Source organism: Mesoplodon densirostris, chromosome 2, assembly GCF_025265405.1.
Source record: "Mesoplodon densirostris isolate mMesDen1 chromosome 2, mMesDen1 primary haplotype, whole genome shotgun sequence".
Lineage (NCBI taxonomy): Eukaryota > Metazoa > Chordata > Mammalia > Artiodactyla > Ziphiidae > Mesoplodon > Mesoplodon densirostris.
Genome location: NC_082662.1, coordinates 106,094,935 through 106,120,325, shown reverse-complemented (window position 1 = coordinate 106,120,325; position 25,391 = coordinate 106,094,935). Strand labels below are relative to the sequence as shown.

Genomic DNA, 25,391 nt, shown 5'->3' with positions numbered 1-25,391 from the left:
TCAGTAGTTGCAGTACGCGTGCTCAGTAGTTGCAGCGCATGGGCTCTAGGGCATGCGGGCTCCAGTAGTTGTGGCTTGCGGGCTCTAGAGCGCAGGCTCAGTTGCTCTGTGGCATATGGGATCTCCCCGGGCCAGGGCTCGAACCCATGTCCCCCGCATTGGCAGGCAAATTCTTAACCACTGTGCCACCAGAGAAGTCCAATAGGTAACAGCATTGTTTATATGAAGGCATATGTTTATACCTTTCCATAAACACTGCAGGCCACAGTGGTAACTTAGAAATTAAAAATGATAGTTTACAAAATGATTATTACCACTATAGGTAAGAATATTATATACTATAATTGGGCAAATTCTAATCTGAATTCTATTAGGGGGTCATCAAAGTAAGCTTAAAGAAACAGCTATACAGAATCAGGAAATCTGGGTTCAAACTCTTGATCTTAGCAATGGCTGGGCCTTACTAGGCTTTGGTGAAGAACCCCTTTACAATATTTTAGCTAAACTTACTTTATTTTAAAAATAGGCACATTAATACCTTTTCTGCTTACTGTTATAGTTCTGGATGACAGAGTAAAAACACAGCACTGGGGTAAAGGAGGGTTGCTTATCAACTTTATAACTGGTAAACCTGGAATGGAGAGTGACAGTGCTTCTAATTTCACTTTGATCCTAGACCTTGAGATCTGCTTGACTGATTTATTCACCAGGTTACAGGCAGAGAAGGTAGAACTGAAAAAAGACTTGGATGGACATAGCAAGAGACTCTGCTGGGTCAGCTTACTGTATGGAGATCAGAAGCACAAGCCCTTTGTGTTCTGGGCACAAATGTGTCCAGGAGAGCTATGTTCTGTGTAGTTCCATGTCTGTTGGTTAAATGTGGGCAAATGTATCAGGCTCATTCTAATCTCATCACTACTTGGAAGAGGAGTAAGTGAAGGAATAGAGAGAAAATGCAGTTTCCTGCAAAATGATTCCTTTCCATTGGGGATGCTATAGAAGTACCTCACATAAACACACAAGTTATAAAAATCAATAAGATAATAATTGTGTAAGTTTTAGATAACAGAAAGTGGTATTATTATTTTTAAACATTCATTTAAAAAATAATCTTAATACTACTGTAGTGGGTTGAACAGTCCCCACACCCCCCAATTCATGTCCATCTGGAGCCTCAGAATGTGACTTTATTTGGAAATAGGGTCTTTGGGGATATAATTAGTCAAGGATCTCAAGAGGAAATCATCCTGGATTTAGGATGGGCCCTAAATCCAATGACTTCTACCTTTACAAGAGAAAGGAGAGAGAGATTTGGACCCAGAGACATATAGGGATGAAAGTCATGTGAAGGCAGAGGCGAAGACTGAAGTTAAGCTCCCACCATCCAAGGAACACCTTCAGAAGAAAATGATTTCAGACTTCTGGCCTCCAGGGCTGTGAGAGAATAGAATTTCTGTAATGCCACCAAGTTTGTGGTAAGTTGTTATGGCAGCCCTAGGAAACTAATACAACTTCCATGTCTACCTCCTTAGGACACCTCTGGACCTTAAGTAGGGGTTTGGAATAAGACTAACTACTTCTTGGAGAGTCAAATAATCCCTAGAGAGCAGAGGCTAGACTATAGATATACAGATATATTTAAAAATTTATAACAAAATAAATGTTTAAAAGTACAGTAATATAGCTAAACAATTCATGTCAAGGACATGGTACACTACTACTGACTTAAATTTAAGATTTTTAACTTGGATTTTAAAAATAGAACAATTGGAGAAGTGTGATCTTTGCTGTGAAAGTTGAGGAAAGTCTAATCTAAATTAGCTATCAGACTACTAGATATTTTTTCCTCTAATAAGGATTTTTAAAAACTATAGCTCAAAGTTAGAGCTAATAGATGACAAATGGCATTGACAAAGGCTTGTAGGTATATAAAAAGGCACTATTTAGTACTTCAGTTTTACTGGGTGTCTTGCTGACTTCTTAGAGCTATTTTTAAATGCTGCTCACATACATCTCTTTTACCTTTCTCTTATCTACAAAGACAAGACATTCAGAGGAGGTGATGGTGCCAGAAGTCATCTCAACATAAGTGTTGGCAGTAACCACCAAATAGGAAAGTTTTACAGAAAGAACAGTCAACAAAATCTGAGAAGAAACATTTAAGTGTCTATGGAGAAATGGTAAGGCTAAAGGAACCAACTACCAAGCTAATATGTTCTTTACATAATCCTTTATGTTTACCAAATGAGCCTTGCCGACTTGTCTATTCTTTTTCACAACTAGCAGTGGCAATGTCCAGGGTATTACGGATAGATGTTACAATGTTAAAGGCTTGCATTAGGGACTACAAGTAACTCATAATAAAACCTCAGATCATTTGAAAAATAATTTACTTAAACCTTCCATTTCATTTATACTCCTAATGTTTAAATAATGTCTTAGAATAGACTGGTTAGAAATCAAATTAAAGACACTCAGTGGAAATTATATTCTAAAAGATGATACATTAAAATATACAATTATTAACCTCTCCAAAAGATCTGCCCCTCTCTGCCTTTCCCCACACTTTTTCTCAAATCTTAAAGTTGTTTTTTGGTGGGAAAGGGTGGGGAAGAAAAAATATTGAAACAAATGTGGGTGTATTGTGGATTCAAATGCATTTTTTAAAAGATAAATTGAAGAAGGCAGAACATTTCTGGTATGCTTCAAAGGTTTAGGCTTTGTCATGAAACAAGGGGGCTGGGGAAAATTCATCTTCCTCTGCCTTTAGGGGTCAAATAATTTAGGATGACTTTCCTATAGGATAAAGGATACATAAACTATCAATACATAAACAGTTGGGGTTATCTCACATAACAAAAAGCCCAGAGGTAGATGGTAACAAAGGTTGGTTAATTCAGTGGTAAAACATTGTCAGATCTCTGGGTTTTTAAAGATTAATGAAAAAAGATTAATGAAAAATTATTAAATTTTTCCTGGTGCCAAAAGACCTTATCCCTTTTTGCCTATTCTTAGGTCACTGCCTTGAGTCCCTTTGATATGTATGTAAAATCTTTTTTAAAGCTTCATAAACCTCTTGCCAGCTTTACAATCCAGGAATGTTTTTCTTAAAAGGCCTGGGAGCCATGCCTTTGAAATATAAACATCAAGGAAGATAGCACCCCAATCTCTCTATCACTGTGGGAGGTTAGCTTAGGTACCTTTCTCCAAGCTCTGATTACCCCTTTGTCATAAATACAGAAGTATTACTTTTCCACTGGATAAAGGCAATTAACACAGATGGCCACCCCAATCACCATGTGAATTTAGAATATACTATGTATAGCAAATGGTGTTGTCAAGAAAGTACCCCTGATCCCTAAACTACGTGGGGGTTAATTCGAGTACAGTATCCCCGGGTCCTCTGTATTCCTAGTTCCTCCACATCCATGGATTCAACCAACCTTGGACTGTGTACTACTGTAGTACTGGATTGGCCAAAAAGGTTGTTCAGATTTTTCCATAATATGGCTCTAGGAGCGCTTAGTTGTCTTTAACTTCATTCAAAACAATTTTGTTAGATTGTATTGTGACAGCTGTCGTATCAGCGTACATTAAAAAAAAACAACATCAAAATTGGTGATTTTTGTGTAGCCATTTTTATATTGAAGTTTGAAGAAAAAAGCAACATTTTCGGCATATGCTTTATCATTTCAAGAAAGGTAAAAATGCAACTGAAACACAGAAAAAGATTTGTGCAGTGTATGGAGAAGGTGCTGTGACTGATCAAACATGTCAAAAACGGTTTGTGAAGTTTCATGTTGGAGATTTCTTGCTGGATGATGCTCCATGGTTGGGTAGACCTGTTGAAGTTGATAACAATCAAATCGAGACACTAATTGAGATATAACAATCAACGTTATACCACGCGGGAGATAGCCAACATACTCAAAATAGCCAAATCAAGTGTTGAAAATCATTTACACCAGCTTCGTTATGTTAATCACTTTGACGTCTGGGTTCCACATAAGTTAAGCGAAAAAAAATTTCTTGACCACATTTCCACATTTGATTATCTACTTAAACATCATGAAAATGTTCCATTTTTAAAACAAATTGTGATGGGAGATGAAAAGTGGATACTGTACAATAATGTGGAATGGAAGAGATCGTGGGACAAGCAAAATGAACCATCACCAACCACACCAAAGGCCAGCCTTCATCCAAAGAAGGTGATGTTGTGTATATGGTGGGATTGGAAGGGAGCTCTATTATGAGCTCCTTCCGGAAAACCAAACTATTAATTCCAACAAGTACTGCTCCTAATTAGACCAACTGAAAGCAGCACTTGATGAAAAGCATCCGGAATTAGTCAACAGAAAATGCACAGTCTTCCATCATGATAACCCAAGACTGCATATTTCTTTGATGACCAGGCAAAAACTGTTACAGCTTGGCTGGGAAGTTCTGATTCATCCATCATATTCACCAGACATTGCACCTTCCAAGGTCCATTTATTTTGGTCTTTACAAATTCTCTTAATGAAAAAAATTTCAATTCCCTGGAAGACTGTAAAACACACCTGGAATAGTTCTTTGCTCAAAAAAAGATAAAAAGTTTTGGGAAGATGGAATTATGAAGCTGCCTGAAAAATGGCACAAGGTAGTGGAACAAAACAGTGAATACGTTGTTCAATAAAATTCTTGGTGAAAATGAAAACTGTCTTTTATTTTTACTTAAAAACCGAAGGAACTTTTTGGCCAGCCCGATATTTACTATTGATAAAGAACCACGTATAAGTGAACTCATGCAGTTCAAACCTGTGTTGCTCAAAAGTCAACTGTAGGGCTTCCCTGGTGGCACAGTGGTTAAGAATCTACCTGTCAATGCAGGGGATACGGGTTTGAGCCCTGGTCCGGGAAGATCCCACATGCTGCAGAACAACTAAGCCCATGTGCCACAACTACTGAGCCTGTTCTCTAGAGCCCGTGAGCCATAACTACCGAAGCCTATGCGCCTAGAGCCCATGCTCCGCAACAAGCCACCACGATGAGTTAGCCCACACACTGAAGTGAAGAGTAGCCGCTGTTCACTGCAACTAGAGAAAGCCCGCATGCAGCAACAAAGACCCAACACAGCCAAAAATAAATAAATAAACAATAAAGAAAGAAAACAAAAAGAGTCAATGTACTTTTACAGAAGGATAAATTATCATTTATCTTCAGAACAGGTATGTAACTGATATATCTGCCTGGTTATATAGAAAAGTAAGATTTCTTTCTGTCTTTGCAATCTGCCTGTGATGGAAACTGTAGTCTGGTTTAATGCTTATTCAACAATAAAAATGTTTTCTTTCTCTGCTACATTTGTAAAGGCAGGAGATTTTGTTTCTACTTTTTTCCCCAGTAATCAGAATCTCCATGATTTTCTTGACTTTCTCCTCAGAATTATAAGATGCTCCATGCATTGTATCTCCACACAAGAAGTCCAAACTCCAGAAATTAAAGAGACATCTTCAGGTGTGGGTAAATTCTGACATTCTAATAGGTGTGAAGTGGTATTGCACTGTAGCTTTAATTTATGCTAATGATGTTGAGCACTTTTTCATGAGCTTATTTGTCATCCTTCCCTCTTCTTTGAAGATATAAGTGACGTGTCTGTTAACTCTTTTGCCTGGTTTTAAACTGGTTGCATATTATCTTATTCTTGAGTTTTGAGTATTATATAACCTAGAAACAAGTCCTTTATCAGATATATACTTTGCAAAGATTCCAGTCTGTGACTTGACTTTTCATCATTTTACTTCCTTTCAAATGTCTTTCAAAGAGCTTATGTTTTTATTTTTTTAATGTTTATTTATTTTCTTATTAGTCATCCATTTTATACACATCAGTGTATACATGTCAATCCCAATCTCCCAATTCATCACACCACCACCACCCCCCGCCGCTTCCCCCCTTGGTGTCCATACATTTGTTCCAAAGAGCTTATGTTTTTATATTTTAGACCAATTGATCAATTTGTTCTTTTATGGATTATGCTTGGTATAATATCTAAGAAATCTTTGCCTAGTCAAAGGTCACAAAGATTTTCTCCTATGTTTTCTATTAAAAGTTGTATATTTTTAGGTTTTAAATTTAGGTCTATAATCCGTTTTGAGTTGATTTCTATATATGCATACAGATAACACATATTTTTCTCAACCAACTTTTCCCTTCTTTAAAATTATATATCTATTTTGTTGTGTTTCTCTCCATCATTCCTGAAAGAACATTAATATTGATTACAAAATCACATTTGTTGTAGTACCTTGATGTGATGTGTAATTTCTTTGGATCCTTGCAATCATTTAAAATAACAAGTTACTTTTCTCCCTTTGGGGCTCTCTCAGTCATATCTGTTTTCCTTTCACTACATTCCAGGGTAAGCTATAGGGGTTGGAGTTAAAGTACAGATGCTTTGGCATTTTATCTTACAATTCCCTTTGTAGCATGCCATTGATTCTCTAGTTTTTTACTGTGGTAAAAACACAGAACATAAAATTTACCATCTTAACCATTTTAAAATTCAGTGGTGTTATGTATAATCACATTATTGTGAAACATATCTCCAAAACTTTTTCATCTTGCAAAACTGAAACTCTATACCCTTTAAACAACAACTTCCCTTTTTCTCCTCCCCCAGCCCCTGATAACCACCTTTTACTTTCTTTTTCTATGAATCTGATTATAGATACTTCACGTAAGTGGAATCATAACAGTATTTGTCTTTTTGTGACTGGCTTATTTCACTTCACATAATATCCTCAATGTTCATCCATATTGTTGCTTCCCTGATTTTGATTCTAGAATCCTATCTCCCATTACTTTTACTAAATATTCTTTAGTCAGGATAATTTTCTTACTGTATTTTTAAAGAAAGGTAGCAATTATTTTCTCAAGCCAGATCCCTCTTTTCATGAAGTGACTTTCTGCTTTACATCACCTATTAACATCTTATGTATAACTTAGCATCATTTCAATCTTTTTTCATAACTGCTCTAGCTCACACCAAAGTTCCTTTCTCTGAATTTCCAAAACATTTATATTCTATTTAGCACTGTATATATACTTTGTACTTTTGAGTTTGCCCATGACCAGAAGTAAGAGCTTTCTTAACTACACTACAAGCTCATGAGTAGAGTATATGTTTCATATACTTTAATTCTCAAATAGCACAATTCTGAGATGAGAACAACTCCTTAATAAATATTTTTGACTTGACTTTTAGTCTATAAACCAGGCTTCAGGGCTAAGTGAGCAGAGAATAGCAGAGAACAGGAGATTTAATGCTCTTTTTTCATCCAGCTGGAAAAATAGTCCTCTCGTGGTAGAAAGTTAACTTTAGGATACAATTACAGATAAGATAAAAGATTAAAAAAAAAGATAAATGGAAGAGAATAGTGGCTTTGTTTTTTTGTCTTCCCTCTTGAACTATTTTTTCCTGTCTAAGAATCCTTACCCCAATAATATATCTCATTGATTCTTCCTCTCTCACAAATGTATTACTTAGACACTTTTGTATAGTATCGATAGTGTATATATGTCAACTTTTAAAGTTAAAAAAAAAAGAATGATGGAAAAGGAAAATAATCTTATTATGTGTTACTGCTACATAAGTACAATTTGAATTGTAGCTCCCTCTACTGCAGCAAAAGAAAACTGGCAAGGATATTTCAAAGTACACAGTTTACAAACTGAAAAAAATGCTTATATTAAACAGTGCAAGTGAAATTCACTCTGTGTGTGTCCCCTAGTGATTAAAATGTGGATTGCAGTGACACTGTGGTAAGTCCTAGGAGGGATTAAAAAATATGGTATACCTTCAGTATACCATTTGAGGAGACTGGACCACATAAATATAGCCATGGTTTGCCCACATGACCTCATGGTATACTAGCTATTCCTTGTCAGTATAGGTAAGTCCTTGATCCCTAATTGCTTCCATAAGTGGTTTACTGAGTCACAGGCGTCAGTGGTCTCAAAGTGTGATCCTCCAGACCAGCAGCATCAGCATCACTTGGGAAGTTGTTCTCAGAACCCACTCTAGACCTTCTAATCAGAAACTTTGGCAATGGAGCTCAGCAATGTTTTAAGAAGCTTTCCAGGTGATTCTGATGCATGCTCAAGTTTAAGAACCACTGCCCTAGGTTTACCAATTTTGTAACTTCTATCACCAGTTTGTACTGTTTCTGCTTTTCTCCATGTGGGCATCTGAACCTTTGACCCTCTACTGAAAACAGATCAACTGCCCTGACTCCTCCACTTTTCACATCTTGCCTTGTGCCATTCCTTCTTGCTTTATTAATTTCTTGACCCAGTCATTATTAGCTATATTCTAGCACTAACTGAATTCTGAGTTCAAGCCCTGAGCCTCAAGCAGGAAATAAAATAGTTCTATTATTCTCTTCTCCTTCCCACTCCCATTTTTGTAAGATCTTATAAAAGTGCTGTTTTTCAGCTCTCTCTCAGAATCAAATGATTCAATCCTTTACTCCACAAATATTTAATACTGAAACAACTATGTGTGGCTCCACCACTGATGCTGGGGATAAAACAATAACTAAAATATACAAATATCACCGCCCTCGTGGAGTTTGTATTCTAAGGCATATATTCTTATATACCTAAGGAAATTATACAGTATGTTAGAAGACAGGTGCTATGGCGAAAATTAAAGTAAGAGAAAATGAGGGAATAAGGGGACAAACTGAAATTTTGTATAGGATAATCAGGAATGCTTTAAAAAATACAGTTAGAAATGATAAAGTGATACAATCAGAAGCTACTTAAGACCTGAAACTGTAAAACTTCTAGAAGAAAACAGAGAAAGAGCTCCTTGACATGGGTCTTGGCAATGATTTTTTGGATATGACACCAAAAGCACAAGCAACAAAGGCAAAAATAAATAAGTGGAACTATATCAAACTAAAAAGCTTCTGCACAGCAAAAGAAACAATCAAAAAAATGAACAGGCAACCTATAGAATGGGAGAAAATAGCTGCAAATCATATATCTGACAGGGGTTAATATCCAAAATATATAAAGAACTAACACAACTCAATAGCTAAAAACCAAACAACCCAGTTAAAAAATGGGCAGAGAAATTGAACATTTTCCCAAAATGACACACAAATGGCCAACAGCTGATACATGTAAAGATGTTCAACATTACTAATCATCAGGGAAATGCAAATCAAAACCACAATGAGATACCACCTCACACCTGTTTCAAAGACTATTATCAAAAAGACAAGAGATAACAAGTGTTGGTGAAGATGTGGAGAAAAGGAAACCCTTGTGTACTCTTGGTGGGAATGCAGTACAAGTCTTGTACATGATGTTCTACACAATGAATACTTAAACGATGATGATGACACAAAAACATCTCATTCCATACAGTTCTTGCCATATAGTTATTAGATTTTCACACGGAGACACACACACATGCACAACAGATAAGTTTATTAAATGTACAACATGATGATCTAATCATTAAGTGGACCACCATCAGAAAGGTCTCCATCCTCAACATCTTCATGTTGAGTAGGCTGAGGAGGAAGTGGTAGAGAGGAGGTTGGTCTTGCTGTCTCAGAGGTGGAAGAGGAGGTAGGAGAGGAAGGCGCACTCAGTATAGCTTTATGGAAACACATCATAAATTCTGAATTTTTTGCTTTTTCATTTCTCCAAAAATGTTTCTATGTGGTTCCAATCCTTCCTCCACTATTTGCTTTAGTTTCAGTGCCCATATCATAGAAGGTCCATGTCATAAAAGAAGTCAAAAGCAGTCGTGAATAATCGGGACCCTCCTGCCAAATTGTCTAAGGTCCATCTGTTTTCTGGCACTGCTTCTTCCATGTCTTCTTCCTCATCATCTGCCACTGGTTTGGAAGTGCTCATCTTTTGTTAATTCCTCTGGTGTGGTGTCTAATAGCTCTTAAATTCCTCAAGATCCGTATCTTGAAACCCTTCACCTCCCCCCTGTTTTGCCATATCCACAATCTCTTTCATGATTTCCTTGACTGGCTCTGTTGTAAATCCTGTGAAGTTATGCACAATATCTGGACACAGTTTCCTCCAACAAGAATTTAATGGCTTTTTCTTTAATAATGATGGCATATTCAGTGGTGTAATCCTTCCAGACTTTCATGATGTTTTCTCTGTTGCGGTTCTCTTCCACAGCGCTGACAGCCTTTTCCATAGAGTACTGTGTGAAATGAGCCTTAAAGGTCCTTACGACCCCCTGATCTAGAGGCTGAATTAGAGATGTTGTGTTTGGAGCCAAGTAGGCCACTTTGACGCCTTTGGTGGTGAACTCTGGGGCTCTAGGGGGCCAGGGTCATTGTCCAATAATGAAAGAACTCTAAAAGGCAGTCTCTCTCTTTTTTTTTTTGAATTTTATTTATTTTTTTATACAGCAGGTTCTCATTAGTTATCCATTTTACACATATTAGTATACATATGTCAATCCCAATCTCCCAATTCTTCACATCACCACCCCTGTCCCCCGCTGCTTTCCTAAAAGGTAGTCTCTTACTGGCAAGGTACTTCCTGACTTCAGGGACAAAGCATCGATGGAACAAATTCAGAAAAAGGGTTCTCCTACAGGCCTTCTTACTGTTTAACACAAACAAAAGACGTGCTGCTGGTGTTTGTCTTTCCCCCTCAAGGCTCAAGGGTTAATTAGCAGCTCTGGAGATAAGGGCAGTTCTTACGATAAACCCAACTGCATTTGCACAAAACAGTAGAGTTAGCCTATCCCTTCCTGCCTTAAATCCTGGTGCTTACTTCTCTTCTTTACTAATAAATGTCCTCTGTGGCACTTTTTCCAGAAGAGGGCACTTTTGTCTGCATTAAAACCTGTTTAGGCAGATATTCTTTCTCCTCAACGATTTTCTTAATGGTGTCTGGGAACTCCGCTGCTGCCTCTTGGTCAGCAGAAGCTGCTTCTCCTGTTGTGTTATCGTGACATTTTTAAAGCCAAATCTCTTCCTAAAATTAGCAAACCATTCTTTACAGGCATTAGATCCTTCACCTTCCTTTTGCTTTAAGTTGTCATATAATGACTTTGCTTTTTCTCAAATCATATTAGAGCCTATAGGAATGCCTCGCAATCCTGCACCCACATAAAAAGCTGCATTTTCAATACAAGATAAAAAGGTATTTTGCAAAAAGTGCAAGGTTTTTGTGCCTACTGGTGTAGCTGCAGTGATGCCTTCATGAATTTTTTTTTTTTCACACTCGTCCTTACACTGGATTCATCTATCATGCAGTCATGAGAAAACCCAGCTACAGACCTCAATCTATGGTACATATCAAGCAATTCAACTTTTTCTTGAAATGTCAACGTCATGACTTTTCTCTGCTTCTTAGGAACATGTCCAGCATCACTAGTGGCACTTTGTAGGGGTCCCATGGTGCTATCCAAGATTTACAGCATTACACTAAACATGATGAAAAATATACTTAAAAACAGTGAGAGATCACTTTTTTCTTGATACGCAATTTACTAGAGATGAACTGCTCACATGGAGATGATTACCATCACTAGGCATTTTTTTTTAATTTTTGGATTTTATTTTACTTTTTTATACAGTAGGTTCTTATTAGTCATCAATTTTATAAACATCAGTGTATACATGTCAAATCCAATCGCCCAATTCATCACACCACCATACCCAACCCCGCCCATGGCTTTCCCCCCTTGGTGTCCGTACGTTTGTTCTCTACATCTGTGTCTCAAATTCTGCCCTGCAAACCGGATCACCTGTACCATTTTTCTAGGTTCCACATACATGCATTAATATACAGTATTTGTTTTACTCTTTCTGACTTACTTCACTCTTACTTACAGTCTCTAGATCCATCCACGTCTCAACAAATGACCCAATTTCATTTCTTTTTATGGCTGAGTAATATTCCATTGTATATATGTACCACATCTTCTTTATCCATTCGTCTGTCGATGGGCATTTAGGTTGCTTCCATGACCTGGCTATTGTAAATAGTGCTGCATGAACATTGGGGTGCATGTGTCTTTTTGAATTATGGTTTTCTCTGGGTATCTGCCCAGTAGTGGGATTGCTGGATCATATGGTAATTCCATTTTTAGTTTTTTAAGGAACATCCATACTGTTCTCCATAGTGGCTGTATCAATTTACATTCCCACCAACAGTGCAAGAGGGCTCCCTTTTTGCCACACCCTCTCCATAATTTGTTGTTTGTAGATTTTCTGATGATGCCCATTCTAACTGGTGTGAGGTGATACCTCATTGTAGTTTTGATTTGCATTTCTCTAATAATTAGTGATGTTGAGCAGCTTTTCATGTGGTTCTTGGCCATCTGTATGCCTTCTTTGGAGAAATGTCTATTTAGGTCTTCTGCCCATTTTTGGATTGGGTTGTCTGTTTCTTTAATATTGAGTTGCATAAGCTATTTACATATTTTGGAAATTAATTCTTTGTCCACTGATTCGTTTGCAAATGTTATCTCCCATTCTGAGGGTTGTCTTTTTGTCTTGTTTATGGTTTCCTTTGCTGTGCAAAACCTTTTAAGTTTCATTAGGTCCCATTTGTTTATTTTTGTTTTTATTTCAATTACTCTAGGAGGTGGATCAAAAAAGATCTTGCTGTGATTTATGTCAAAGAGTGTTCTTCCTATGTTTTCCTCTAAGAGTTTTATAGTGTCCAGTCTTACATTTAGGTCTCTAATCCATTTTATTTTTGTGTTTGGTGTTAGGGAGGGTTCTAATTTCATTCTTTTACATGTAGCTGTCCAGTTTTCCCAGCACCACTTATTGAAGAGACTGTCTTTTCTCCATTGTATACCCTTGCCTCCTTTGTCATAGATTAGTTGACCATAGGTGTGTGGGCTTATCTCTGGGCTTTCTATCTTGTTCCATTGATCTATGTTTCTGCTTTTGTGCCAGTACCATATTGTCTTGATTACTGTAGCTTTCTAGTATAGTTTGAAATCAGGAAGCCTGATTCCTCCAGCTCCGTTTTTTTCCCACAAGACTGCTTTGGCTATGCAGGGTCTTCTGTGTCCCCATACAAATTTTCTTTTTTGTGGTACACGGGCCTCCCACTGCTGTGGCCTCTTCTGTTGTGGAGCACAGGCTCCGGATGTGCAGGCTCAGCGGCCATGGCTCATGGGGCCAGCCGTGCCGTTGCATGTGGGATCCTCCTGGACCGGGGCATGAACCCGTGTCCCCTGCATCGGCAGGCAGACTCTCAACCACTGTGCCACTAGGGAAGCCCCTCCATACAAATTTTAAGATTTTTTGTTCTAGTGCCATAAAAAATGCCATTGGTAATTTGATAGGGATTGCATTGAATCTGAAGATTGCTTTGGGTAGTATCGTCATTTTCACAATATTGATTCTTCCAATCCAAGAACATGGTACATCTCTCCATCCATTGGCATCATTAATTTCTTTCATCAGTGTCATAGTTTTCTGCATACAGGTCTTTTGTCTCCTTAGGTAGGTTTATTCCTAGGTATTTTATTCTTTTTGTTGCAATGGCAAATGGGAGTGTTTCCTTAATTTCTCTTTCAGATTTTTCATTGTTAGTGTATAGGAATGCAAGAGATTTCTGTGCATTAATTTTGTATCCTGCAATTTTACCAAATTCATTGATTAGCTCTAGTAGTTTTCTGGTGGCATTTTTAGGATCCTCTATGTATAGTATCATGTCATCTGAAAACAGTGACAGTTTTACTCTTTCTTTTTCAATTTGTGTTCCTTTTATTTCTTTTTCTTCTCTGATTGCTATGGCTAGGACTTCCAAAACTATGCTGAATAATAATGGTGAGAGTGGACATCCTTGTCTTGTTCCTGATCTTCGAGGAAATGTTTTCAGTTTTTCACCATTGACAATGATGTTTGCTGTGGGTTTGTTGTATATGGCCTTTATTATGTTGAGGTAGGTTCCTTCTATACCCACTTTCTGGAGTTTTTGTCATAAATGGGTGTTGAATTTTGTCAAAAGCTTTTTCTGCATCTATAGAGAGGAGCATAAGGTTTTTATTCTTCAATTTGTTAATTTGGTGTATCACATTGATTGATTTGCATATATTGAAGACTCCTTGTATCCCTGAGATAAATCCCACTTGATCATGGTGTATGATCCTTTAATCTGTTGTTGGATTCTGTTTGCTGGTATTTTGTTGAGGATTTTTGCATCTATATTCATCAATGATATTGGTCTGTAATTTTCTTTTCTTGTAGTATCTTTGTCTGGTTTTGGTATCAGGGTGATGGTGGCCTCATAGAATGAGTTTGGGAGTGTTATTTCCTCTGCAATTTTTTGGATGAGTTTGAGAAGGATGGGTGTTAGTTCTTCTCTAAATGCTTCATAGAATTCCCCTGTGAAGCCATCTGGTCCTGGACTTTTGTTTGTTGGAAGATTTTAAAACACAGTTTCAATTTCGTTACTTGTGATTGGTCTGTTCATATTTTCTATTTCTTCCTGGTTCAGTCTTGGAAGGTTATACCCTTCTAAGAATTTGTCCATTTCTTCCAGGTTGTCCATTTTATTGGCATAGCATAGCTGGTAGTAGTCTCTTAGGATGTTTTGTATTTTCTGTGGTGTCTGTTGTAACTTCTTTTCATTTCTAATTTTATTGATTTGAGTCCTCTCCCTCTTTTTCTTGATGAGTCTGGCTAATGGTTTATCAATTTTGTTTATCTTCTTGAAAAGCAGCTTTTAGTTTTATTGATCTTTGCTATTGTTTTGTTTCTTTTCATTCATTTCTGATCTGATCTTTATGATTTCTTTCCTTCTGCTAACTTTGGGTTTTGTTTGTACTTCTTTCTCTAGTTCCTTTAGGTGTAAGGTTAGATTGTTTATTTGAGATTTTTCTTGTTTCTTGTGGTAGGCTTGTATAGCAATAGACTTTCTTCTGAGAACTGCTTCTGCTGCACCCCATAGGTTAGTTACATACTGTTTAACCTCCATATGCTTGTGTTTTTTATGTTCTTTTCCCTGTGATTCATTTCTAATCTCATAATGTTGTGGTCAGAAAAGGTGCTTGATATGATTTCAATTTTCTTAAATTTACTGAGGCTTGATTTGTGACTCAAGATGTGATCTATCCTGGAGAATGTTCCGTGCGCAGTTGAGAAGAAAGTATAATCTGCTGTTTTTGGATGGAATGTCCTATAAATATCAATTAAATCTATCTGGTCTATTGTGTCATTTAAAGCTTCTGTTTCCTTATTTTCATTTTGGTTGATCTGTCCATTTGTGTAAGTGAGGTGTTAAAGTCCCCCACTATTATTGTGTTACAGTCGATTTCCTCTCTTATAGCTGTTAGCAGTTGCCTTATGTATTGAGGTGCTCCTATGTGGGGTGCATATATATTTATAATTGTTATATCTTCTTCTTGGATTGATCCCTTGATCATTATGTAGTGTCCTTCCTTGTCTCTTGTAACATTGTTTTAAAGTCTATTTTATCTGATATGAGCATTGCTACTCCAGCTTTCTTTTGATTTCCATTTGCATGGAGTATCTTTTTCCATCTCCTCACTTTCAGTCTGTATGTGTCTCTAGGTCTGAAGTGGGTCTCTTGTAGACAGCATATATATGGATCTTGTTTTTGTATCCACTGAGAAAGCCTTTTGGTGTCTTTTGGTTGGAGCATTTAATCCATTCACGTTTAAGGTAATTATCGATATGTATGTTCCTATGACCATTTATTTTCTTAATTGTTTTGGGTTTGTTTTTGTAGGTCTTTTTCTTCTCTTGTGTTTCCCACTTAGAGAAGTTCCTTTAGCATTTGTTGTAGAGCTGGTTTGGTGGTGCTGAATTCAGTTAGCTTTTGTGTGTCTGTAAAGCTTTTGATTTCTCCATCGAACCTGAATGAGATTCTTGCCAGTTAGAGTAATCTTGGTTGTAGGTTCTTCCCTTTCATCACTTTAAGTATATCATGCCACTCCCTTCTGGCTTGTAGAGTTTCTGCTGAGAAATTAGCTGTTAACCTTATGGGAGTTCCCTTGTATGTTATTTGTCGTTTTTCTCTTGCTGCTTTCAATAGTTTTTCTTTGTCTTTAATTTTTGCCAGTTTGATTACTATGTGTCTCGGCATGTTTCTCCTTGAGTTTATCCTGTATGGGACTCTCTGCACTTCCTGGACTTGGGTGGCTATTTCCTTTCCCATGTTAGGGAAGTTTTCAACTATAGTCTCGTCAGATATTTTCTCTGGTCCTTTCTCTCTCTCTTCTCTTTCTGGGACCCCTATAATGAGAATGTTGCTGTGTTTAATGTTGTCCCAGAGGTCTCTTAGGCTGTCTTCATTTCTTTTCATTCTTTATTCTGTTCTGCAGCAGTGAATTCCACCATTCTGTCTTCCAGGTCACTTATCCGTTCTTCTGCCTCAGTTATTCTGATATTGATTCCTTCTAGTGTATTTTTCATTTCAGTTATTGTATTGTTCATGTCTGTTTGTTCATTCTTTAATTCTCCTAGGTCTTTGTTAAACCTTTCTTGCATCTTCTCGATCTTTGCCTCCATTCTTTTTCTGAGGTTCTGGATCATCTTCACTATCATTATTCTGAATTCTTTTTCTGGAAGGTTGCCTATCTCCACTTCATTTTGTTGTTTTTCTGTGGTCTTATCTTGTTCCTTCATCTGGTACATAGCCCTCTGCCTTTTCATCTTGTCTATCTTTCTGTGAATGTGGTTTTTGTTCCACAGGCTGCAGGACTGTAGTTTTTCTTGCTTCTGCTGCCTGCCCTCTGGTGGATGAGGCTATCTAAGAGGCTTGTGTAAGTTTCCTGATGGGAGGGACTGGTCCATCACAAGGCATTTTAAGCATATACTCGAATCACTGGATGCAAATGTCGCCATCTATAGTCTAAGTGTTTGTGTAAGTTTTAAGACATTTTAACTTTTAATAATAGATTTGTGAATATTTTATGGCAGTAAATGGTAAAATGGACCAGTATGTACATATATTTTATGAATTCATGATGTACCTTTTCCTTAATTTTTTCAATATTTCTAGACCACTCAGTTCACCTGCATATTTTTTCAAATTTTCACAAATCTCCAAAAACTTTCCAATATATTTATTGAAAATAATCTGTATATAAGTGGATCTGCACGCTTGAACCTCTGTTGTCCAAGGGTCAACTGTAGTTATCTTTGGGAAGTGAAACTAGATGTGGAATACAGAGAAACTTTTATTTTTCATTTTTTCTGTTCTATACTACTTAATTCATTTTGCTCTATCCACATACTGTTTTTACATTTTAAAAAATATTTATATTAAAAACAGCCACATTAGCCTTGATTTCTGAGGTCCTACACAAGACAGAGGAGATAGATGTTTAAATGATTAATTTTAACATGACAAGTGCTATGCTGTTAATTCTGTACAGTTCAACAAAAATCATTGAAAATGTATGTATACTCTATCCCAAACATGAAACTAAGCAGTGAGGATATTAATATTTCACGTAGACTATCAGAACAAAGGAAGTATTGTAAGTATACCTAAAAATGGCTTAATTCTGTCTTAGTGTTGAAGAGGACTCACAGAGATAGTGATATTTGAGCTAGACCTTGACAAAATAATAGGATTTTGTAAGGGATTAAAAAAAGGAATGATAAGTTTCATGCAGAAGGGAAAGCAAGCGTAAAAACACATAATTGAAAATGTACAGTAGGCAGGTATGGATCAAATAAATGCATGGGGAAAGTGGTGTAACAGGAGATGTGCCTAAAAAGGTACATGCAGCACTTAATCTTAATTATTCAGTATAAGAGCAAAGAATATAAACAATATGGAAGTAAGGAGCAATCTTTTTTATCCATCTTTCTCACTCGGGGAAGTATACCTGTAGGATAACTTCTAGAAGTAGGATTACTGAAGCAAAATTAATGTGCTCTTAATATTTCAACAGGTTCTTTTTCAGATTTCACCACTCACATCAAACAACATATATTCTCACTTCCAGCGTTCATATGTGACTGGATCCATACATCCTTGTTAACACCAGACTGCAAACTTTTCAAATCTTAAGTAATCTGATAGTTAAACGTGGTATTTGATTATTAGTTTTATTTCATTTCTTTATGAGTGGGTCAAATATTTATTTTTCATGTATTTATGGTGTTTTCCATCTGTATTTTGCAGTGAACTGCCTTTACTTATTTTAACTTAATACTTATTCCTTAATAATTTCACATTTTAAGAAAATTTACCCATTGACTATCAAATGTATTGCAAATATATTTTCCCAGTGTGTCATCTGTCTTACTTTGTTTAATGTTCTTTTTTTTTTTCTTACAGATGTCCATTTTTCTGTAGTTAAAAATTTAAATCTTTTTCTTCTATGGTTTCTGCGTTTTGTGTCATGCCATCTTCACCCCCAGAGCTGGGAGAAAAAAAAACTTCTAAATTTTTTCAGGATTTTATTTCATTTTTAATATTTAAAGCTATGTTCTATAAGATCAGTTTTAGTATTTACAGGAATCCAGTTTTATTTTTTTTCTAATGGATAATTTTTCTAACTTCCTTTATTAAATTATTTAATATTTCCTCAATGATCTGAACTGCCATGTTTCAAAGATAACATTTCTACATATAAGTGGGCCTATTTCCAAACTGTATCCTGTTCCACTGTTCCATTTATTCTTGTACTACTACTAAACCCTTTTAATTAGTATAGCTTTATAATACTTTTAAAATGATCTCTTTTATATACAAATACTGTATACCATATGATATAAAGTAGGTTATAATATTTTTCACTATCTGGAGGGACCTGTCTCCTGTGGTGATTGTATACTTTGTCAGCATAGCTAAGCTGGAACTGTATTTGTCAGAATTACTTTCTCTGTATGATTCTGGGTTAGGGTTGGACACAAAAACATACGCATGTGATGTGGAGGCTGAAGTAAAGCAGGAGCCATAATGCTCTGAGGGGTGATGCAGAGTTGCCACATGCTGTTAAAGTTAGGCATGTTGTCAGTGATTACCTGGCTCACCTTGGAGGTGTGGGGCAGCTGCCAGACCTGCAATTTCTGCAGTTCCTGTTGGAGCTCCTCATCAATTTCTCCAATTCCCAGGCCAGGCATGTATAGCCCCATGGCAGAAGGTGCCAGCTACTTCTGCAAGTCACCTGTTTATCAACGCTGGAGGCAGTGAGACACGTATGTGGGATCGTTGGTCCTTGTGAGTTCTAGTTTGTCCTTGTTCTCCATTGCTTCACGTCTACCTTTTTTCCCCAGCTCCCAGCCCTACTGTCCTATAGCGACTTTATACCTGCTATCTTGTATTTTGTGCCAGGTATAATTCTAAGGGCTTCACTATATTAATCCCCATAACAAGCCCTTGAGATGATACTATTAGTAATTCCTCTTTTACGGATGATGAAACTGAGGTAGAGGAATTAAGTAACTTGTCCAATGTCACACAGCTATTAAGGGAAAGAGTTGGGAAAAGACAGATAAGTATGAACTGGTTAAGAATACATAGGTTAGATGTCTTTAATGTTTGATTAACTTGGGTATATACAGAAAAGGCATACCTATTAAATCTGTAAGTGACACAAAGCTAGAATAGCTAATACATTAAATGAAAAACTCAAGAGTTCAAAAAAATTTCAATAAATTAGAATATGTTAAATCTAACAAAATAAGATTTAATAATGGATAAAGGTAAAATGTAATAAATTTCATAAAAGCTAATCATACCAATGTAAGATAGAAAATAATTATCTTAGTTCATGTTAAAAAAAAAAGACCAATATCAAAATTTCAAGCTATATATATTGACAGGGCTACCAGAATACAGAATACAACAGTATCTTGCTTTGATGAGGAATAAAGACCAAATTAGCAACTGGTACTCTGCACTGGTTTATTCACATCTTAAATGCAGTGTTCAGTCTAAAAAACCATGGAATCATCTCCAGAGAAGTCAACCAGCCTGGTATCGGAAAGAAATAGTACAGAAACTTGTCACCTTTAGCCTGATAAATACAAGTATTTTTATTTGTATAAAATGTATGTATGTATTCTACATTTGTATGTAGAAGACTCTGTATTTCCAAATGGTAAAGTATGGATCACTGAATGGAACGCACAGTGAAGCAGATTTTAACTCAATATAAGAAAGATATTTCTAACAATGAAAGCTTCTGAACAATGTAATGGGTTAGCCTTATGAGGCAGTGAGCTGCCTGTTAACTAGAGATTAACAAAAGAATTTATGACAAAATATTCAGTATGTTGTAAAGAGATTTTTAGCATTGGGAATGTCTATGTGTAGAGGGGAGGGATGGGTTGCAGTGGTGTATGTTGGATCTCTAAATTTTTTTGCAGCTCAAAAGATGTCTTTTGATTCTAGGCACAAAGACAGCAAATGAATTTGAGACAGGAAAATGTGACTGCAGTTTAATTTATTTAAAAAAAATTTTTACCTGATTACAAAAGCAAAACCAGAAATGGATTTAAAAGAATAACAATTAAGCTAAATCACAGTATACATTTTGATGTTATTGAAATAATATTAAGATGTGCATCTATATATGTATATGTGCACTTAATAGCTCACTTAGCATTATACTGTGACGAGTCTATAATTGCTATTGGTTCCATAATACCCGTTGTGGATGTGCCATAATTTATTTAACCTTTCAACTAATATTGAACATATAGTAACTCTTTATTTTTATAACTTCAATAAACATCCATGTACATCTTTTTCCATAGCTTTCACTATCTAAAAGTCTTGACATACTCTTATATAGTTTTCCAGAATTTTGCCATTATATTCAAATTTTGAATTTTAAGATAGGAAGGGGGAAAAAGCACACAAGCAAGATACACAGACAGGTGTACACATGCAAAACAACTTCTGCCCTGGAGATTCTGATACCAGTGAAAGCAGACACAGCATGGTGGTAAACTTGGTCTTAATTTTATGTACTTCTCTTTTCTTTTAATAATAAATTCATTAAGAAGACTATGTTTCCAACTAACCTGTGATTTTTCTTAGCCATTTAATACCTGACATATATGAACTCAAGAAAAACTGACTGAAATGTATCCTCAACATGCACTCTCTTCTCAATTTATCAGACCTTCAAATAAAGATGCAACAACTGAGCTGAAGTGAAATGAATGTAGTGCTCAACTGTGATAATTTTCTTAGCCTAGGTTTTGTTATAAATACCTGTATGATTCCTCCTTTGACTTTTTCTACTTTTATTGATCCAAATGTATTTGTGTGTGTGTGTATACATATATAACTGGTTACCTAGAGTACTGGGTTGAGGATTCTTCCTGAACTTGAACTTGGCAGGGAAAAGTACCAAGGTCAACTGGTGATATTCCGTATACTGCAAGGGGAAAAGCAGCATGGCACGTATATATTTGCAGCCCTACCCTATGTGCTAAAGGGCTCAAGGTGTGTACTGAGGAGGCATTTGAGAACTAATTATGAAAGCCAACCTGCAAGAGGTAAGATCTGAACTTTATTTAGAGAGGGGCATTAACTGAGAGAAAGAATAAAGACATTCCTGCCAGAGCCAAAAAAATATGAAATAGACAATGAAATTCAAAAGAACAAATTATAGATAGATAGATATATAAACAGATTAACTTGGTTTAAGGATAGAATATATAAAGAAAAGAAGTGAGAAATGAAGCTAGAGATGAATGAGCCATTGGAGCTTTCGAGCAGAAGAGTGACATGAAGAAAATGGTATATGAATGTTGAAAATCAAGTAATTTCTAAGACTACAGGAGGCCTCAAAATCAGCATTTTACCACTACTGTAGTAACATTCAATTCAGGCAACATGCTCAGGGAAGATGCTAATAACACTGAGTGAGAAAGACTGTTGGAAAAAGGATATTCACACAGTCTCAAAGTTATCACTCCACAGATCACTTATTACAAAAAGAAAAAAGATTCTTTACATGACCTTATAATCAAATCTAACCTTATGATCAAATTTAAAATCATCAATGAGTTAAGCCGTTATCATGTGCCTCTTATGAGATGAAATGAGGCCACATCATCTATATAATATTCATGCCAAAGATGTTTAACCTAAATCTGATCATAAGGAAACAATCACAAATATCTAAATTGAGGGACATTCTTCAAAACAACTAGTCTGAATACTTAATGTCAATGTCATAAAAGACAAAAGAAGAATAAGGAAACTTTGTTCTAGGTTAAAGTAGACTAAAGAAGCATGACAAGCAAATGCAACAATTGATCCTTTATTGGACCCTCGGTTGGGGTTAAAAAAAAAAGTTATAAAGTATATTATTAGAACAATTGAGAAATTTGAAAATGGACTACATACTAAGCAGCAGTACTGTATGAATGTTAAGTTTCACAAACGTGATAACTATTGTGATTGTGTAAGATTATGCCCTTTTCCTAAAAACTTCTGGGTAAATAACAGAATGCTGGTAACTCTCAAATTATAAAGCAAATAAATAAATAAGCAAACAAGTAGAACTGTGTCTATGTATACATATACATGGGGGTATGGGAATGCAGCAAAAATTAACAAAAGGTAAATCTAGGTGAAAGATACAATCATTGTACTATTCTTACGATTTTTCTGGGCTTAAAAAAAACAGTAAAAAAAATTTTTAAAAGAGATCTTACATAATTTGCGTCAAATTCCACAGTTGACAACTATGAAAACTGAAAGCAAGGAAGTTTTATTTTGACATATTCATTCAGCTAGGTTGTAGCAAGTGTATAACTAAAGCTCCTGCGGTTTCATCTTCCAGTCCAGGGCTCTTTCAACTATCTCGTACAGTCTCAAGCCTAATCACACAGGATAAACAAATACAAGAAATGACTGGAGGTAGGGAACTGACTAAACCATCTCAGCAAAATAAGGGTTTGGTCTAGGGTCAACTACAGATATGGAAAAGAGGGGGCAAAATAAAGAAACGCTATAACAAGAAAGTGATATATTAGAATGAGAAAAAAAGAAATAACCACAACGTACAAGCTGAGAAGATAGGAAAATAAAAATATCAGGGATAATAAAAGAAAAATTGGAGTAAGATTGCCATTTAGGATAAGAAACGTAGTTTGAGACATGTACATTTAAACCATAATACACCAGAATGTAAGCTAGAAGTATACTAGAATGTAAAGTCCAAGAGACTGAGAATTTTTTTCCCTTTTGCCTACTGATATATCCTCAAATAACCTGAACAATGTCTGGAAATAACATTTTTTGGAACAAATGTAGTGACAGTTTATGAGATATTCAGGTAGAGACTGACTGGAAATAGAAATGTGAAATTTAAAAGAAGGTATTAAGGACCTTACTTTGCAGGGTTTTTGGGAAGTAGACATATTTAAGGTCTCCACCTTCTTCCAGGAAAGTTTATAAAATTCTGCCTGGGATTTTGAGTATAAGCCCAAATAATAAAGCTGTCTTTTTTCTTTTCAATTATTCCCTTTATTCGGATATCTTTACAGGAAACCTTACTAGGAGGATGAGTGGCTATGGTCATACACCCTCTAGTAACCATCAAAACTCTATGATTGTTCCTAACAGATTTCATTAGCTAGAACAGGGAGTTGAGGTGTGATTCCAGGATCAGCATCATCCGTACCACCTGGGAGTTTGTCAGAAATGTAAATTCTTAGGGTCCACCCTATACCTACTGAATCAGAAACTGGGCATGGCCTGGTAATCTGTATTTTAAGAAGTCTTCTAGGTGATTCTAATGCATAGTAAAGAGCTAAATACAAAATAAAGGTACTCTTATTTGACAAAAGGCCTTCATGAGATGTAGCTAAAAACTGAAGACTCAATTACATAAAAAGATTTTTGTAATAAAATTTAGTGTAACATCACAGTCATAATTCATCATGTAGTGACCACAGAGCAAAACCCGCCTACAATTAAAAAAAAATTTTTAAGGCATCTACTTACTTTAATGTTTCAGCAAGAAAGAAGCTCTGCTGTACATCATCATGTGTAGGAGTAGAGGAATATACATCCTTCACACCAGAAAATCCACCATTGACTCGGCAGTACTTTTCAATAGCCTGTGAAAGAGATGAGACAAAAGGGTCAATTCCATACAGTTTCAAACTTGGAAGGACAAGTTAAGGAACCACAGTCAAAAGTTTACAGAGATCTCTACGAGAATTTGACAGTTTCAGAATAAGATTTTACTTGTTTGGTCTTCCTCCTCTCTAATGAAAAGCTAATTAACACTAAAAGTGTTTATTTAATCAAATTGTTTATTTTTATATAGTTCCATTTTGATTACAGCTTGGTTTTTAAAGTCTCCTTACCAAAGGTTTGGTACTTTTCTCTAAGTATTTTAAACCCTTTTTTTTTTTTACATCTTTATTGGAGTATAATTGCTTTATAATGTTGTGTTAGTTTCTGCTGTGTAACAAAGTGAACCAGCTATACATATACATATATCCCCATATCCCCTCCCTCTTGCGTCTCCCTCCACCCTCCCTATCCCACCTCTCTAGGTGGTCACAAAGCACTGAGCTGATCTCCCTGTGCTATGTGGCTGCTTCCCACTAGCTACCTATTTTACATTTGGTAGTGTATATATGTCCATGACACTCTCTCACTTCGTCCCAGATTACCCATCCCCCTCCCCGTGTCCTCAAGTCCATTCTCTACGTCTGTGTCTTTATTCCTGTCCTGCCCTTAGGTTCTTCAGAAACTTTTTTTTTTTTTAGATTCCATATATATGTGTTAGCATACAGTATTTGTTTTTCTCTTTCTGACTTACTTCACTCTGTGTGACAGACTCTAGGTCCAGCCACCTTACTACAAATAACTCAATTTCGTTTCTTTTTATGGCTGAGTAATATTCCATTGTATATATGTGCCACATCTTCTTTATCCATTCATCTGTCAATGGACACTTAGGTTGCTTCCATGTCCTGGCTACTGTAAACAGTGCTGCAATGAACACTGTGGTACATGACTCTTTTTGAATTATGGTTTTCTCAGGGTATATGCTCAGTAGTGGGGTTGCTGGGTCATATGGTAGTTCTATTTTTAGTTTTCTAAGATACCTCCATACTATTCTCCACACTGCCTGTATCAATTTACACGAATACGTTTTTAAACACATATTCTTCCCAATGATCATGCATCTTTACCACTGTAGAACATCAGACCAGTTTAAGGATACTGTGAAAGGATCAGGGAGGCATGACTAATCTTTAAGCCATTTAGAGACATTTCTCAAAGGCACATTTTCATGCATAACATATTCAAGTTTGGAAATCTGAAGATGTAAATTGGAATAGTTAAAGCTACAGAAGACATAAGATACCACTATTCTATCCCAGCTTGTCTTCCATTTTCTTTCTTTAAACCCAACATGGGAG

At 36.1% G+C, this 25,391-nt stretch overlaps 1 protein-coding gene across 3 annotated transcripts in view; it reads right to left on the bottom strand.

Moving 5' to 3' along the window:
* MAN1A2 (mannosidase alpha class 1A member 2) overlaps window positions 1-25,391 on the bottom strand; it is a 143,542-nt gene that overhangs the window by 6,634 nt on the left and 111,517 nt on the right. The window contains exons 12-13 of one of the 3 annotated variants that reach the window (XM_060090359.1): window positions 23,956-24,071; window positions 19,897-19,959 (exon numbers count right to left, since the gene is read on the bottom strand). In XM_060090359.1, coding sequence (XP_059946342.1) covers window positions 19,920-19,959; window positions 23,956-24,071 — 156 coding nt within the window. In that variant the 3' untranslated portion in view covers window positions 19,897-19,919. Of the gene's footprint in view, window positions 1-19,896; window positions 19,960-22,759; window positions 22,827-23,955; window positions 24,072-25,391 lie in introns of those variants that run through there. The other 2 variants (XM_060090360.1, XM_060090358.1) reach the window with 2 other exon arrangements.